The sequence below is a fragment of the Aulostomus chinensis genome, chromosome 18 (assembly GCF_037954235.1).
Source record: "Aulostomus chinensis isolate RoL2024-O1b breed Wild chromosome 18, RoL_Achi_v1.0, whole genome shotgun sequence".
Lineage (NCBI taxonomy): Eukaryota > Metazoa > Chordata > Actinopteri > Syngnathiformes > Aulostomidae > Aulostomus > Aulostomus chinensis.
Window position 1 is genome coordinate 5435422 of NC_141337.1, and position 17719 is coordinate 5453140.

Here is a 17719-nt window from a genome sequence, read left to right on the forward strand (position 1 = left end):
TACAACGTCAGTATCATAATGACTTGGCTTATTACTGTTCCCTTACATAAAGCACAAGGACTGATCGAATACCTTCTGGTCTTATCTCCTGGGACTTGTCTGATCCTGAGAATAAGTAATAGAGGAAACCTCAACGTTGGTTAGCTCATAGGATGAATGTTCCTTCCTGGCGTCACTGGCTGGTTAGTCTTATTTATGACTGCAGAATGTCCTAATGGCTACTTTCCTGTGTGCTTCAGGGAGATCCAGGTCCACCAGGGGCCCCAGGAAAGAGTGGTCCCCCTGGACTCCAAGGCTTCAGAGGGAGCAGGGGATTCACTGGTGCTATGGTAAAGCAAAATTAAAATGTTTCATATCTCCAGCCCTACAATAAATATAATTAAAAAAATGAAAGCTTGTACTTCCGTCATAATTGAGTTTAGCAATGATGACATGATGTCACAAAGATTAAATGAAGGATTTTTTTTATATAATTGGACCAAATCTATGATGAAATATTCACTGATGTGATCTGACTGTGACAGTACATGCTGCTTGATTGTGAAGGCTGTTTCTGTCTCCCCAGGGTCCTGCAGGGCTAAAGGGGGGAGAGGGTCTACCTGGTCTTCCAGGGCTCATTGTAAGTCTAATTTTGTTAAATTACACTGCTTGGTCCCTGCTCGCCTCTAGAGAATATAGAATGCTAGGACATATGAAGCAGAAGTCTGTTTCCATGGTGATCAGCGGTCGTGACCACCACACTAAATCAAAGAGTGAATCGTGTGACTTGCTCACCTCATCTCTCCATCGCCTCTTATTTCCAGGGTGCCACAGGAGAGAGGGGCCCCGCTGGGCTGGCTGGTGCGATTGGCCAGCCTGGACGGGCTGGCAGCGTGGGCCCTGCTGGGCCTGCTGGAGAGAAAGGCGAGCCAGTAAGATTTTGAACATTGCTTATTTAGTTTCTTAGTCTACAAATGTTCTCTAACACAAACTGTACCATCACCTCCCACCATTGTGTGGTAAACAACATGTGCTTCTGCTCGGTAATGTGTCATTCTGAAACGGGGAGCAGATGAGAATTAAGACAGATGGAACGAAAGAAAGGATGCTTTTTTGGATGCGAGTGTCTTTCCTGGTACGACACATTAATCAACGTGTCATGTTGCTATTGGAGGCTGATTCATTTTGGAGCATTTGCTAGATGTGTGCTGTGTTCCCATCTGTCCTCTAGGGAGAGAAGGGGCTCATGGGGCCGGTTGGGCGTGATGGGGAACAAGGACCGCTAGGGCTACTGGGGCCTGCAGGACCCGCAGGGCCTCCAGGAGAGGATGGAGACAAGGTATTTGGACAGCCAGCATGTACTGTAGCACACAGTTCTCTGTATTTGTGTTGACTGTGTACATGTGTCTGCAGGGAGAGACAGGAGGACCAGGCCAGAAGGGAAGCAAAGGAGACAAAGGAGAAGTAGTGAGTAAATAGTCCCAGCGTCACATGACTACCTTGCATCTCCAGGAGGTAGAGGACAAACTGGCTTTTAATTGGTTGGGGGGTAATTCACTATAATTACTGTTTGTCTGTCCAGTGCATCCTCTGGTAGACTGAGCAGATGGCTGTCATCATGTGATGACATTGTATTGAAGGCTCTTGGCTTTTCTAGGGACCCCCAGGACCTGTTGGAATTCAAGGACCTGTAGGACAGCCAGGACTGCAGGTATGTTACCATCGCTCAGAATGGCACCACATAAATACAGATCAACCTGTGATGCATGGTTAATCTGTGCTGAATCTGTAATCTGTTTCCGATGTTTCAGGGTGCAGATGGTGAGCCAGGTCCTCGTGGTCAGCAGGGAATGAACGGAGCCAAAGGAGATGAAGGACTGAGGGGCTTTAAGGGAGAATCTGGTCCCTCAGGGCTACAGGTGAGAACAATTATACATTCCATGACTCACCACATATTCAAGGCTCGATCAATGTCCATCCCATGTGCAAGACTGCATAGCTTGGCATTTCTGCATTTGCAGGGCATGCCAGGACCCCCGGGGGAGAAAGGAGAGAGCGGGCATGTTGGCTCAATGGTGAGTAGCGCTCAGCTATCTCAGCACATCTCCACTCAAGTATCCGTCTCAAGTGTGTTGCTCAACACCACTTTTCAAGCATCACACACTTTTCCTCGTGATTATTATGACTTTGACGTGGTTTTATCAGATATTGAGTCACTTTCCTCTCAGTATCAAACACAGTCTAATTGATCTTTCCTGAGGCTCAAACATCAATGCGTACATCAGCAGAACTGTGAATTATTTATTGCAAAGATGCAGGGTTTGGCGGCTGCTTACATGATGTTTCCTTATTATTTGGACATTCAGTTTTAAAAATAACCAATTGTGCTAATTTTCAAGCAAGAGGAGAACACACACACACACACACACACACACACACACACGCACACACACACACACACAGGGAAATACACTTAAATATTAGTATTTTAAACTTGTGATTAATCAAAGGACATTGATTCACACTCCTAGTTCTTATCTGTAGTTTATGGCATTTACACACCTCTTTATTGGGTTATAGGCAGAGCTTTTAAAAATACTTGAAGAATATTTCCACCCATCCATTGTCTTCAGCTTATTCCTGTTCAGGGTCGCAGGGGCCAGGAGCCTATCCCAGCGGCTATGGTTCACCCTGGACAGGACACCAGTCCATCGCAGCGCCAACACATAGACACAAACAACCATTCGCACACACAGTCACACCTACGGTCAATTTAGAGTATCAATCAGCCTCGTCCTCTCTTGATGTCTTTGGACGGTGGGAGGAAGCTGGAGTACCAGAGAGAACCCACACAGGAACAGGGAGAACATGGAGACTCCACACAGGGAGATCCTGTGTCCGAGCTGGGACTCAAACCCGGAACCTTCTTGCTGTGAGGCCACAGTGCCGACCACTGTACCTCCGTGCAGCCCTTGAAGAATATTTATTCAGTATAATTAAGTAAAATAGATGTGGGTACGTTTAAAAGAAAAAAAGGCCTGTAGTTTAAGGGCCCTACATTGTCTAGGATCTTGCTTGGTGTCATGCTTTTACTTTGAAATTACTTGTTTGTCACCAACTTTGCACAACGAGGTGCAAGTGTTAGTGCTGCATGTACAAGTTATGTTCAAGTAGAAAGCATCCTCTTCCCTACATCAGTGTGATGTGCTTATTTTATGCACTGAACCAAAGTTACATCAGAAGACTATAAATGAGAAAAATAGTGCTTTAGGATTAAATCTGACATGTTGTTCGATTATTGTACAGTTCAGGGTATACACACACACACACACACACACACACACACACAGTCATTAGTTCCACCAGTTGAATTCCATGTTGCCAACAGTGCTGATATATATCAAACTCATGAACCAACCTTTTCCTCTGCTGATAATCATTAACGCTCAACAAATTGCTGGCCGTTGTCGTTCTTAGTCTCTCAGTATGAGTTGTATATTATATAGTTTACTCCCTGCAATCATGACTTAAGAGGTATGTTTCGGTTGTAATACCCTTTACAGAGCTTCAAAACTCTTCAGCTGGGTTGAAAAAAACAAAAAGTTGCAATAGCTCACCTAACCATCAACAGTTGAACATCGGCCATCTCATTAACCAAAGCCTGTCAACAATTATTGGCCAATATCAGTGCACCCTACATGTAACACACAAATAAAAAGAGCAGCAGTGCAACAACACATTTCTGGCCGTCATGTGAAATGGAAATAATATTAATAAAAATGATAATACACTGATAATATTACACACTCTGGTTATGGGGAGCGGCATCGAAACCTCTCTACCCACAACAACCTCACACGTTATCAATGTGCGATGAATCTTCAAGGATGATTGCAAAAGACAAAACAGAGGACAATTTCATGTGCAGGAAAGGAGGAGGATCTCAGAATGAAGGGATGATCCTGTGAGGGAGAAGGAAAAGAGAATGACAGAACGGACGTGGTGGGGCGATGGAGGGGAAGGAAGAGGCGGGGCGCTGATTGTGAGCAGGAAGACGGTGTGACAGCTGCTAATCAGATTAGCCTCAGCCTTGGCTGACTAATGAGCATCCTCCTTTGTGACAGTCATCTCACAGCGCTGTCAGCCGTGAACACACACTCAACAAGATCCTCTGTAGCCTCTCTTCTCCACAGCCAGATTAGGGGAGAAATGTATTAAAATGGAACCAAAACAAGAGCGGGGTGGGGTTGAGGACTCACTGGGGAAGTTTCATTCATGTGTGAGTGTTGCAGATCACAGGATTCTCCCCTCTAATGCTCGAGAATCTCTCCACCAGAGCGATGTGTTTGCTACACAGCCTCTCGCCGGGCAGATTGTCTTTCTGTCTTAGTGTCTTTACAACGCACGGCTCCCTGTAAGACTTGAGAGTGTTTGAGAGCAGAGCTCCACATCTACGCGGCTGAAACACAGAGCACAGTTAGGACTAATTGCTCAGCGCTCTCGAGTCGCATAGAACAGTCAAATCACATGCCGTCACCGCGGTTGAGAGAATACAGTCTTTTACATCACAGGCTTCTCATTAATAAGGGAGAATAAAAGAGAGACAGAGAGAGAGAGAGAGAGTCATCGTGAGCGTAATGACCTGCCTGAACGTCTTCATCATGTCACTACTGTAATGATCAGAGGATACTGGGGCCACTGCATAAGAAATCCATCGTGGGCCGACTTGTGTCTTATTTAAGTTGGGAGGAACTCACCTATCCCATATCGCTTTCACTTTGTATTGCTGCGTTTGCTGCATTTGTCATTGTCTGCGCTAAGATATGACACCCTAATAAAACATAATTATTTTCTCTCTCCACAGGGGCCTCCAGGACTGCATGGGCCCCGGGGTCCTCAAGGCCCATTTGGTGCAGAGGTAGTGTGATTTCTTCCCTCTTGTTCACAATTTGATTTGTACCACAAAAAATGTATTTAGTCACTCAGGTTTCGTTATTTTTGGCATTTTAGTTCATCAACTTTTATTTGAAGTTGTAGGATTACTTGACACAGAGGCCCCGCTGCCACCTACTGCCTCGGTGGTGTATTAGAGAGGTGCAGGGGTGAAGGTATTTTATGCAGTACAATAAAACATTAAGATATCTTAAGCTAGTGTGAGCGACTGACATTTAAATTAAAACCCACTGACTTTGAGATGAGGGAGCTCAACAGCACTGAATAATTTCTGGGTTGTAGGACTCATGCCTTCACCTCTCCACTGCAACACACACTAGCGCTCTCGTACGGGCCTAGAATATGGCGTAAGGTCTGCATACACCTGACGCAAAAGTACAATTAAAACTTTTGACATGGACATTAAAGCACTAGAATATCCATTATTCACATTTGGGGAGAAGTAAAGGGAACATTTCTGTTAAGGATGTCGGTTTAAAAGATAAACTTACAGACACTCAAGGGTGAGTAAAAGGAGAATTTCCTCATGAGGCACAATTCAGTCAGTATATATCAAACAGCTGTTCATGTGTATCCTCCTAACCCAAAAAATCTCACGCTCAAAAGAACATTCCAAGCAAAACCCTTGCAATTGAACATGCACAAAGGGCAGAAATCAGTTTTTTGGTTGCATGATTATATGAGTCATAAAGAAAACATGATGGTGTACCAAGCTTTGGAAACAAGAGGAGTTGCTTTCAGTACACACTGCTGTATCGTTGAAAATGCACATTTCTTTTCCTTACACAAGGCAGATGCTTTAAATTTTCCAGCCCGTCGTCTCTACATACAGTATTCTCTTCGTTTGAACTCTTCCTGCCACAGACCCTCCGCTGCTTTTGAAACTTGAATAATTAAAGAGTATTAGGATATAATCCCGGGGAGAGAGTTATATTTACTGCTTTATGAATCATTTAGGAGTATTAGACTATCATCCCTGAGAGGCAGTTATATTTACCTCAAGTAATGGTCGTCTCTCTACTGCCTCTCACGCCGGTCAATTATTTAGCAGTGAGCTGCAGGACCGCCACACTAGGAAGCATGGAAATACAGCCACTGTACATGAATGAACTGATACAGGAACAGTGGAAAACAGCAAAATAGGGCGGGATGGCATGTGAGGAAAACAGTTGACAGCAGGAGTTCACTAGTGGTGCACGGCTGTACTCAGCGCTCATGTTTGTGCACTCTACTGAAAACATGCTTTTACCCGGTTTGTCTCGAGACACTGAACACGATGTGCAAGTAAACACACACACACACACACACACACACACACACACACACACACACACACAAATGGGCAACATCGGCGGAATCAGAATCTACCCCACTGAGTGACTCGAGATAATATCCACATATCAAAGCCCACATTCAATATTTTTCCTCACGTTGTGATCATTTGATTTCAGCAGAACAAACAAATACGGCACCGAGACTGAAAAATCCCATGAATATGTCAAACATGCCCTTGTTTCCTGATATTTAAGCTGCCAAACTCTTCCCTCCTACTGCAGGGCACTGCTGGAATGCCTGGTGGAGTTGGTCAGCCCGGTCTTGTCGGAGAGAAGGTCAGCGTCTCCCATTAGCATTATCTGCGCTTGTGTGCTACCATGTTTGTGTTTATCTCTCCAAATGTTTCTCGTCTTCTAGGGCGAGGATGGCGAAGCTGGAGACCCTGGGCTAGTTGGAGAGCCTGGAATCGCTGTGAGTCGCATTGCCTCTTGCTCAACCCGGTTCTATCGGTTCCTTCTCCCCTCACCTCTTTATTGATGGTCATCTCATTTGCTGGTGGCTCAGGGGGTTAAAGGCGATGTCGGGGAGAAGGGCGACGCTGGTGCTTCTGGTGCAGCTGGACCTCCAGGAGCCAGAGGAGCAACAGGGGAAGATGGACCTAAAGGCGGTCCTGTGAGACTCTTCAAAATAATGACTTTTATTTGCTGCAGGTCAGGTTATGGTTATGATGGTCTAATTCCCTTTTTGTGTCCATAGGGCCCGATTGGTTTCCCAGGAGATGCAGGGCCCCCTGGAGAACCTGGTGCCAATGTAAGCGTTATCATTTCTTAGTTATTTTCTTAATCTGAATTTGTTTTAAAAAGTTTTCTTTTAATTTCTCTTTGACAACATTTTCTCATCTAGGGACTGGATGGTGGACCAGGGCCTAAAGGTGACAATGGAGAACCTGGCAAAGCAGTAAGCAATGATTTGTTTCATCATTAACTAATTTCTTTCGCTTTTTTTTTAAGTTGCTAGCCACTACGAGTATTTTTGAACATTTTCAGGAGCATTTTTCTCTCTTCTGTGTATTTTTATTTTCTTGTTACCCTGCAGGGTCCACTGGGAGCCTCCGGAGAGCCAGGTCCTCCTGGACCTCCGGGAAGGAGGGTGAGCTTGATGTGTTTTGTGGTTTCATATGCATGTAGCTTCATGTTGGGTGTAAATAGCTCAAGTCGTCATCTTATGATGTGTCTTGACATCAGGGTCATGTTGGCGCTGCTGGAAAAGAAGGGAAGCAAGGACTGAAAGGAGCCAAGGTGAGGATGGCACCACGGGAGCTCAGTGGTTCTGTGTGGCGGCTTTTATCTATCTGATCCTTGCACCTGACGTCGTAATGACTTGTCTCTCAACAACAGGGGGTGACAGGAATCCATGGTACAGTGGGCAAGACAGGCCCAGTGGGACCCCAAGGGCAGCCAGGGCGGTCTGGTCCAGAGGGGCTTCGAGGCATCCCAGGCCCTGCAGTAAGTACTTGGGATGGGGCTTTTTATCAGCAAAACGACCAACACAAAACGACCAACAATCGACATGTGCTCACCTCAAAAAAAAAAATCCCCCTTGTGGGATTTTCATGTGTATTTGTGAATTGCATTTTGTATTTCAAGCTATTACATTTCCAATTAAAATAAACATCATAAAATACAGCGTTTTTTTCCCTAAAGAAATAGGATTAAATATTTTAAATAAAATGGGCCAACTGTCTGTTTTCCGTTTTGTTTTAGTAAAAAGTAATGTGACAACCAGCGGATGAGGGCACTTATGCCCCTGTCTTGTTTTTTTTCATGCACAACACAGTTTAAAATGTGATATGTGTTTGTACTCCTGTAGGAAATTAGTGTTACGGTTCTAGCTCGGTAAAGCCTCGACTTAAGTTTGCCTTTTTAAGAAGGATGCTGAATAAACATTTTTAAATTTGCAAAAGTCTCTCATTTCTATTATCACTGCTTTGATGGCCAATATTGAACATTACAGCCATGTTTTTGAGCCTAAAATGAAGTTGTACAGTGTAGAATAGTTTCCACCCTCCGTACTGCTGCTGCTGCTGGGAAAAATTTTAAAAAAGGCTGACAATTTGACAAAATTTGACATGTGGGCCTTGACAAACGACTCTCGAAATCCTGTGCTGTTCCCATCCCGAGTAAGTACTCAATACAAAAGGCTCTTTGGAGTAGTCCCGTGAACACTTGTTGCTAAGTGATCTGGTTCTGTTGAGCATCACCACTAAACTTGACAATATGAAGTCCAATTTATGTTTATGCAGCACTATGACATCATCCTTTTATACTCCAGGGTGAACAGGGGAATCATGGACTCCCAGGGCAGACGGGACCACCAGGACCAATGGTAAGATGACCGTAGAATGCTGCACGGACGTCATCACAATTAGCTTCTTTTTCTTTTGGCCATGATGACATTTGTAGTCCTGATTAGCCACTTCAAGCTAGTATGAACCAATGACCTCATTTCAACCATTTAACCAAAAACCCATTCATGAAATCCCACTGACCCTGAGATGACGGACATTCAACAACGCTAATTTATTCCGGGTGCTAGGACGCATTCCTGTGCCGCTCTGAAAAGCTAATGAAATGAGAAGGGGGCATGGGATATTATTTTAAAAAGAACTCAAACTCAACACAATCAAAGCATTTTTCAAGTACAGAACCTCCATGATTAACCAACTAATGCTTATCATTAACAGGGGCCACCAGGACTTCCAGGATTAAAAGGGGACCCTGGAATAAAGGGAGAGAAAGTGAGTGACAGAGAAATATTTCTCTAATCACTGGATAACAGCAGAACTGAACCATGTCTCTGTCTGCAGGGTCATGGTGGGCTGCTCGGTCTGATCGGCCCTACGGGAGACTCTGGTGAGAAGGGAGACCGAGGCCTGCCAGGTAACCAGGGTGCACAAGGTCCCAAAGGAGATGAGGTACATGTATATAGGGATGCTGAATCTGAGGCTAGTCTGCTCAGAGAAAGTTCAGCTCTCTAATAAAACATAATTGTGCTGTATCCAGGGTGTCCATGGCCCACCTGGTCCCACCGGTCCACCAGGACCACCTGGACTGTCAGTAAGTGACTTAGCTGCTATAATAGGAAGGACTTCTGATCCAATTCTTTGTATTCAAGCGTCTCAAAATGCCTGTGTTGTTTCTGATTGTATCTCTGTATAGTAGGCTACTGTCTAAAAAATACATTTCTTTTATTCCTTTGTGGTGATAAATGTCTGAAAAGCAATTGAAAGAAGTGGCACATTAAAGTTATTCATGATGTGACCAGACAGTAAGTTGAAAACGACAGATTTATTCACATACACACAGTTGTCTGCTGCATCTTGTTAATGCAAATGTAACGGAAAACAGAGATTTAGATTTAGATTTTGTAGGTTCAATACAAAGAGTTCCAAAGCAGTCACGTTAAGGAGAAAGGAAACAAGGCTTTAACACACTCCTGTTAAACCTCTGATGCAAAATGGCCGCTAAATGTTTAACTTATGCACTAAAAATGATGCAATATTGAATTGATACTTGTTTCGTAGATGCATTCTTTTAAGAACAGCAGCCTTCCGTGCTAATCCGACTCATGAAGACAGCCATTACGACTTCTCAACAGAAGTTAACTTGTGTTTCAACCTCAGTGTTTCTAATGTTCGGTTCTGATCAGCAGTAAATCATTGTTTCATTTTCCCCAGATGCGTCACTACAAGCTTGTTTAGTTTGTCAAATTTCAAGCGCATTGGTTCCATCACCGATGTCTTTCCTGGTTTCACAACAGATAATGACTTAAAAACATCTACTGAAGTGAAAACCTTCCAGTTTATGACTTTATGGCATGTGTAAGACCTGCTATCTCAGCGACTGAAATGATTACACCTGCAAAGAACAAAGGTTCTGTCCAGAGAGCATTAACACTCCTCGTTCGTCAGTAGTGAAATGAAGAATTCTCAAACTATAACCCACCCTATTGCTAAGATGATGCATGATGGTCCAGATTTTCAGTGCTTGCTTGAATAATTCCAGTTTTTTTAAGCCCCGGGATCTTCTATTTATGTTCTACCCCTGCCTCTGCTTTTAGGGTGCAGCTGGAGAGAAAGGATCTAAAGGAAATTCGGTGAGTCCTGTCTCATCTCTCCTGTTCCCGTACTCACACCTCAGCTAGCAGCTGCTAGGAACATATGCTTGGGAAGAGAGGAAGTGTGTTTGGTGGCTTAAAGGCACCATGCTTCTTAATCACAATGCTCTGCTGTGTTTACCACATGTCTATGGAACTAAAAGCCTGCTGTACAGCCATGCTTGCCTGGTGTGTAATTTTTCTATTGGGCCCTTTTAATAGGATTTGGTTGTGGTGTGTGATGTTATAAAAACCACTTTTGTTAGTGTGTGTGTGTGTGTGTGTGTGTGTGTGTGTGTGCGCGCATATGTGTGGACAGCCAAAGCTTTGGCCACAGAGTGCTGATGCACATAGCTGGATAATCCTATAAAGCAGCAGCCATATCTGCCTGGATAAAGCCAGGCTTTAGCCAAGCAATGCAAGAGAGACTCCAGGTGACAGATGATTGACACAAAGTTTTCTATTCACCAGGGTATTGTTGGTCCCAGAGGTGATCCAGGTCTTGCTGGTCCCCCAGGACCCCCAGTGAGTACCTGCAATCATCCATATCTCTGCACTAGTTTTATCCTCTTTCTTTCCCTTTCACCTCTTGCTCACCTCTCTGGCTTTCCTCCAGGGACCCCCTGCTTCAATAGTCCAGCCTCTGCCCATCAGGGAGGGCAGGCGGAAGAAAAGAAGGCACTCAGATCGGACAGGAGGAGCAGCTCCATCCAGGGCAGAGGACGTGGACATCGATATGGAAGACTTCCTTCAGGCCGATCAAGCTCTGGAGGATGCTGAGGGGATGGAGGAAGTCTTTGCCACGCTTTCTTCCATGAAAACTGAAGTGGAGCTGATGAGGAGGCCCCTCGGAACCTTCGAGAGCCCCGCCCGCACCTGCAAAGAACTCATGATGGTTCAGCCTGACTACAAAGATGGTGAGCAAGGACATTGTTACTCCTGCCAAGGAGGGAATGTGACCACCACCATGTTTCTGTTTGTTTGCGGGACATCTCAAAAAAGATGATTTTGATGACATCTGGTAATATTACAAGGAACACAAGATTTACTTTTAGAGGCGAACTGGAACTCTCAAACTGTGGACCCGGGGCCTGTAGACACGTTCTAGCCCATCGACAGGATGTAGTTATTAGCCGTATTTTTCTGGACATTTCATGGATGAAAATCTATCAAATTATCAAAGTCCAAGTGAAACGGTTGACAGAACGGTTTCACCTTCCAGAAATCATCTTGATCGCATGGATCGGGGGGCTCAGACTTATTTCCTTAGAGAGCCGTATCTCAAATTAAAACCGGCGGGCTGGGGGCCAAAGGCAAACACATAATATGTTGTTAAAATGCCTTTAGTCTGTGTACTCCTGTCTCTGCGTCTTCATTTGATTGTTACTTCCCTTACACCAAACTGACGTCCTTTTCCCAAATTAATGTTCAATTATTATTATTTTAAGAGCATTTTTACCTCAAAAGGATAAACAGTGTTTTAAATTATTTCATAGGATAATTATTAGGCCTGCAGTAACTGTTTTCCTCATTCTTATCATCAGTATTTTATTTACCAGTATGATTTTTACATATAGCGGGTCAAATCAAACCTTATGGTGGGCCAAATTTTCCCCCTGGGCCCAACTTTGGACAGCCCTGGTACGGATCATGGTCCAGTAGCCCTATTTCAGTTCTTATGAACAGGTTTGGATGCGCTCTCCTCTTCCTGGTGGAGGTCTGTGGCTGTGTGTTTCCTTCACAATGACTCCTGATTATACCACATTAAAATCTACTCCAGGAAGAAGTGGACACATTTCAGACATGCCCATATTCCCTGACTTATACTTTTAACTTTTCAACAACTTCATGTCCTTTGCAGGAGAGTACTGGATTGATCCGAACCAAGGCTGTAACAGAGACTCGCTCAAGGTCTACTGTAACTTCACAGCTGACGGAGAGACCTGTCTCGACCCTGACAAGAAGATTGAAATGGTAGCTCTCCAGTCTTTTTGTAGTAATCCTCTGCAAAGCTGTATCCACCATATTACATCAGAGCTGCTGAACCTAAGATTTCCCCATTCTCTGTGTGTCTAGGTGAAATTAGCAGCGTGGAACCGAGAGAAGCCAGGAAACTGGTACAGCCAGTTCAGGAAAGGCAAGCAGGTACAAAAAAAAAAAAAAAAAAATCGTCACCTCCTGGTTCGATTAATCCGAGCTCACTCCAAATGCCAGTCGATCTTTTTCAGCTAAATTGGTCATCTTAATTGAGTGTTTGAATGATATTCATGCATGTCATAGAGGCAGGAGCATTAGCGGCTGAGTCCATCCATGTGCACGGCTGCATGTGAATGTTTATTTTGTAAATTTGTTCGCTGTATAATTTGCTATTAACCTATTCGACCATGTGTAATGAGAGCGCTGACTTGCCAGCAGTTGATTTTCAGCAGTCTGAGACTGACTCACACAAAGCCATTGGCAGCTCGCTCTCATTGACTGGCATTCATGGCAGCTCTCTCCTTTCATGTGCACCTGATCAGAGGGCTCATAACCTTCTCAGATAATCACTGAGCTGCCAGCACAATTGCAATTCACCGACTCGCTCGCGCAGTCCTTGATTTGGCTTTTCACTCCCTCAGTTACTACTTTACTCCCCCTGTGGGTTGTGATTCTGAAGAAAAGTCGCCGCAGCTTTTCACCTTTGATCATGTAAATTACTTCATCAGCAGTTTTGTATTTCAGGGATAGTTATTAACATTTTTCTGACTAAGGTTTTAGATACAAGTTTTTTTCTTTGTGGCCTCGTGTATGGATAAACTCCATAAACCTGAAAAGGTTTTTCTTTTTTAAGCAGGATATCTCAGAAATTAATGGGCAGATTTTCCATCCCATCCATTTCTATACCCCTTATACATTCAGGGTCATGGGGGGGGTGGGGGGGTGGAGCCTGTCCCAGCTGACACTGGGCGAGAGGTGGGGTTCACCCTGGACGGGTCATCAGTCCGTTGCAGGGCCATCAGGAGCAATTAGGGGTTCAGTATCTTGCTCAAGGATACTTCAACATGGTCACCAGGGGAAGTGAGGATAGAAGCAGCGACCCTTCAGTTGCTAGATGGCCACCCTACCTCCAAGCTGTGCCGCCCTTTGGGTAGAGTTTGATGACATTTTATTGGAAATATTAAAGTGATTTGTCATTGGAGGTGATCTGGATCACATCGTAGATCCTGGATCCTGAGGACTCTTCTAAATATGTTACTGTCTCGGATGAATTTTGATCAAGTATTCTTGAGTCCTTGTGAAATAATTGGAAGAAGAAAGTGTTGTGTTCATATTCTGCATCCATGACACTGTCTCCCTGCTGTCTGTGTCCTTCCTAGTTTTGTGTAAGATGTTTCAAATTTGTTCTGTTGTTCTTGTGGCGCCACGCTAATTATATTTCTCATTCTATTTACTCTTCCTTTGTTGTTGTCCTCCAGTTCTCCTACAATGACAGAGACGGGAACCCGGTCCACGTGGTCCAGCTGACCTTCCTGAAACTGCTGAGCGCCACAGCCAAGCAGACCTTCACTTACACCTGCCAGAACTCTGCAGGCTGGTTTGACAGCACATCCCGCTCCTACCAGCACGCCGTACGCTTCCGGGGCAGCAATGACGAGGAACTGACACAAGCCAAAAGCCCCTTTATTCATGCAGTGCATGATGGATGCCAGGTCAGTGCTGGGATGGAGAAATTAGCCTTAATGAGACAGATGTTTTCTCAATGATTCAGTAAGAGGGTCGCTTATCAAATGACCGACAAGAATAGGTGGGGTTTAGGGCTGAGTGGTGAGAGCTTGTTGGATGAATTAAGCTAAATAAGTTGTAATAATGGCTTTAATATTTCCCTTGCAGACCCGTACTGGCCAGGAAAGGACCATTCTAGAGATAGACTCCCCTTCAGCAGAGACACTCCCTGTTACCGATGTGGCTCCTGCAGACTTTGGCAACAACAACCAGAAGTTTGGATTCCAAGTTGGACGAGTATGCTTCAACGGTTAACGTGCCAACAACACACACACACACACACACACACACACACACACACACACAAAGACAACAGCACATTTTAAAAGAGAGACAATATTACCACTACCCGAAGCAATATTTATATAACGTTACTGTATGTGGTGGGTTTGTGGTATTTTATTTAAGACTCTTCGACAGCCAATGAAATAGGTGTGATGGCTTTCCATCAAGAAGAATGGCAAGAAGGAGGACGTGCATCAGTTGAAACCAAAGGGAATATTACAGTTAGATATATTTAATTTTAAATGTTCTTTTTTTTCTCCTCTCACTGTTAAATGGTGCTGTAATTGATCCACTATCATCACATGGACTGAGTGTCATGTCTCTTCAGATCATGGTTGAACTGGCTAAGCTACCTAATGTTTTCAAAGACTGGGACTGAATGAATCTGAGATGTCGTCATACTAATTTGCATGCTCCGATTTCACTATCATGACAACTGCATAGCTGTTTTGAACTAGCCTAGCATATTAATTCCGTACAAGCACTATAGTTCATTTTCTGTGTGCAGAAATGATAAATTGTCCTTTTTTTACCCTTCAACTGCAGTGAATTACCTTGATTAGTATTCGAAAAAGCACATCTCGCTATTGAACCAGACACTTAACTTGAAAGGATAAGGTTCTTTCCTTCCCTTTCCTCCTTGATAACCAGCTTTTCTGAGGCCTCCCGTGTTTCCGCTGACATCAGTACTGTATCTGTCACACTAACATCCCCTTCTCCTGTGGTATGCACTTGCTATGACAAAACTCAGCAACGAGGTTGGGGATATTCCAGGGCAAGAATTTAAGAGCGTGCTGATTAAAATGTTCTCTCGTCTTAACTGAAGTCCTTTATACACGGAGACATTTCACGCATCTCTTGAAAGCTCTCGAAAGCTGCTGACATAAAGTGTTTTCTGCCCTACTCAGAGGTTTTTGTTGTTGTTGTTGTTGTTGTTGTTGTTGTTTTTGGTTCCTCTGTGTTGTTCATACTGTATGTTGAAATTTAAACTGTGTTGTCCCTCGTTTGACATGATTTGCTCTTCGGTGGTGCTACAGATGATTATTTTTGTCTCACTGTATTTGTGTCTCTATGGTCAGGATTAGAGGACAAAAATGGGGGAGGGGGGGGTCCATCATTGCCTTTTTCAGCAACAAGAACACCCCCACACACACACACACACACACACACACACACACACACTGTCCGGGAACTATCGTTTACTGTGTTTAGGGTTGTTGTTTTTTTTTTGCACATCTTCTGGCTGACTGTACCACTTTTCTTTTGGAGAGCCAGTGAAAAGAAGTTAGGGAGAATTCAGAGCAACATTTAATAGCGTTAAAGGGGAAGTCCACTCTTCAGTTGCATTTGTGTTGGTTTGTTTTGGGTTTTTTTTTTTCCTGGAGCTTAAGTGACATTACCATCATCGAAATGACATTTTGTTTAATAATAAACATGTAGCTGCGAATCAGAAATTGTCCTCACATCTCAGCAAATGACACCATGCATGCTTTTATAGTTTCTAGTCGCAGCGATTCCATTACTCACCGTCTGTGGAGCAGCTCCAGGATATGTTTTTAGATGACATTATTACTACAGCCCGTCTCTGTATGTCGGCTGAAGCAGAGTCTCCTTCAAATTAACAAATGGAGCGCCGAGATACTACAGAAGTAACGTGTGTATATAAATTCTATTTTTTACGGTTGATTTTCCCTTCAGCCAGAAAAATGCTGCCATCCTTCCTTCCTTCCTTCCTCCAACTCCAACAGTAGACTTGAGTTTCCAGTGTGTGCTTCTATTATTTCACTCCTGCTGTTCAGTTTGTTTCACAGCGTTTAAACATTCCAGAGATGAACTCCTCTCCCATCCCCTACTGCCCCTCCTGTGTATAGTGTTTGTTGGACTTCTGTTACATACTGTACAGTTATTCTTAGGACTTTGTGAGCAATAACTTATTGCCTGAATGAAAAATTGATGCCTGAATAAAAACAACTGGGATATTATTGTTATATTTTTCTTCTTTCTTCTCCAGACAGACCCGTCAGAATAACATAAATGGAAGGAGGTTTTTTTGTGTGAGTGTGAGCGTGTGTGTTGCAGACAAACATATTTCTCCATTAACTGCTGCAACATTCACTCACAAGCTTGCTATCAGCATCTCCACACAACTCTGATTGCTCCCAAGTTAATTAATTTCAATTAGACTTGTTACAGTCCTCCAGAGGGACGGTGGGGGAGCAGAGGGGCAAGAGGAGGTCAGTCATGAAGTGGATTGGAAAATTCAGCCATGGAGATTTGTCTGCTGGTTATTTCTTACACAAGTAAATAGATAAATAAAACACATGGTCAGTATCCCACCCCCCCATTTTAAACTGTTTCAGATCATCTCTGAACTTCATGTTGTCACGTCACTCACCGTTGCCCTACTTACCTCTATTACTGCCACATGCAGTAATTGCTTTTTGCGCACACACACAAACACACGCACACACATGCACACACACACTCTGTCTACAGCTTATTCTCTTGCACATTTTAAAGTCAGGCTCTCATCCCCTTTGGGGCCCACCCGTTCAAGGTTACCGTCAGTGGTAGAATAAAGGTTACCATGTTATCCTCTCCTCCTTTCTGCTCCCTTCCACTCAATTGAATTTTAACCACACTAAGCTCTTGACCAGGAAAGGTCATCAGTTGCCACTACCTCAGAATAATGATCATGCAGAATGGCTGAGTGACTGTCAAAATGGTATTTCCACAGTGCTATGCCCTTTTCCCTCGCTCAGATTCAAGCCTCCAGAGCCCACCCTTCCTGTGACATTGCATCTCTAATGACTTGTGTTTCTTCCTAAAAGAGCTGAGCTGATAGCGTCACTGCTACGCGATTTACCGCTTTTCTGTCCGTCGTTAAATGGGGCACAGAAACGCTAAGGGCTCTTCGTTCAGCTGATCCAGGAGGAGGAAATCCCAATAATCTTCACTCCCATCGTGAGGACGTTAGTATTTTAATTTTCTGAACATAAATATACAATGAATAAAATGAATAAGATTACCTGGTGCCTCTGATTCCTAAAATAAATAAATGAATTTGTCTCATATATTATTTTACCAATTTCTCCTTTCACAAGGGCCTAAATAGCCGTCGTGCAAAAACACTCAAATAAGCTCCGCCGCGATCAACTGACGCTGCACTGAAACATGAAGGTCCTGTAAATGGCCTCTTTGTAAAATGTGGACTGATAAAAATTGTTCAGAGTAAATCTGAGTTGAGAAACTAGCTGATTTTCATAGCTACAACAAACTACTGACAGATGAACGCAACATTTTCATTCCA

At 43.8% G+C, this 17719-nt stretch overlaps 1 protein-coding gene and 1 long non-coding RNA gene across 2 annotated transcripts in view; one reads left to right on the forward strand and one right to left on the reverse strand.

Annotated features, from left to right (window-relative positions):
* Nucleotides 1–16381, forward strand: part of col5a3a (collagen, type V, alpha 3a) — a 52578-nt gene extending 36197 nt beyond the window's left edge. Inside the window, exons 40-67 of the mRNA XM_086185473.1 lie at nucleotides 240–329; nucleotides 566–619; nucleotides 804–911; nucleotides 1211–1318; nucleotides 1393–1446; nucleotides 1637–1690; nucleotides 1791–1898; nucleotides 2001–2054; nucleotides 4844–4897; nucleotides 6489–6542; nucleotides 6625–6678; nucleotides 6772–6879; nucleotides 6964–7017; nucleotides 7111–7164; nucleotides 7303–7356; nucleotides 7452–7505; nucleotides 7605–7712; nucleotides 8539–8592; nucleotides 8951–9004; nucleotides 9074–9181; nucleotides 9270–9323; nucleotides 10327–10362; nucleotides 10834–10887; nucleotides 10979–11279; nucleotides 12224–12336; nucleotides 12439–12507; nucleotides 13818–14051; nucleotides 14233–16381. Coding sequence (XP_086041599.1) covers nucleotides 240–329; nucleotides 566–619; nucleotides 804–911; nucleotides 1211–1318; nucleotides 1393–1446; nucleotides 1637–1690; nucleotides 1791–1898; nucleotides 2001–2054; nucleotides 4844–4897; nucleotides 6489–6542; nucleotides 6625–6678; nucleotides 6772–6879; nucleotides 6964–7017; nucleotides 7111–7164; nucleotides 7303–7356; nucleotides 7452–7505; nucleotides 7605–7712; nucleotides 8539–8592; nucleotides 8951–9004; nucleotides 9074–9181; nucleotides 9270–9323; nucleotides 10327–10362; nucleotides 10834–10887; nucleotides 10979–11279; nucleotides 12224–12336; nucleotides 12439–12507; nucleotides 13818–14051; nucleotides 14233–14379 — 2448 coding nt within the window. The 3' untranslated portion in view covers nucleotides 14380–16381. The remainder of the gene's footprint in view (nucleotides 1–239; nucleotides 330–565; nucleotides 620–803; nucleotides 912–1210; nucleotides 1319–1392; nucleotides 1447–1636; nucleotides 1691–1790; nucleotides 1899–2000; nucleotides 2055–4843; nucleotides 4898–6488; nucleotides 6543–6624; nucleotides 6679–6771; nucleotides 6880–6963; nucleotides 7018–7110; nucleotides 7165–7302; nucleotides 7357–7451; nucleotides 7506–7604; nucleotides 7713–8538; nucleotides 8593–8950; nucleotides 9005–9073; nucleotides 9182–9269; nucleotides 9324–10326; nucleotides 10363–10833; nucleotides 10888–10978; nucleotides 11280–12223; nucleotides 12337–12438; nucleotides 12508–13817; nucleotides 14052–14232) is intronic.
* The window catches only part of LOC147244813 (uncharacterized), a 71495-nt gene that overhangs the window by 1455 nt on the left and 52321 nt on the right, over nucleotides 1–17719 (reverse strand). Inside the window, exons 3-5 of the long non-coding RNA XR_015110117.1 lie at nucleotides 10960–11238; nucleotides 775–891; nucleotides 73–324 (exon numbers count right to left, since the gene is read on the reverse strand). This is a non-coding gene — a long non-coding RNA (uncharacterized LOC147244813). The remainder of the gene's footprint in view (nucleotides 1–72; nucleotides 325–774; nucleotides 892–10959; nucleotides 11239–17719) is intronic.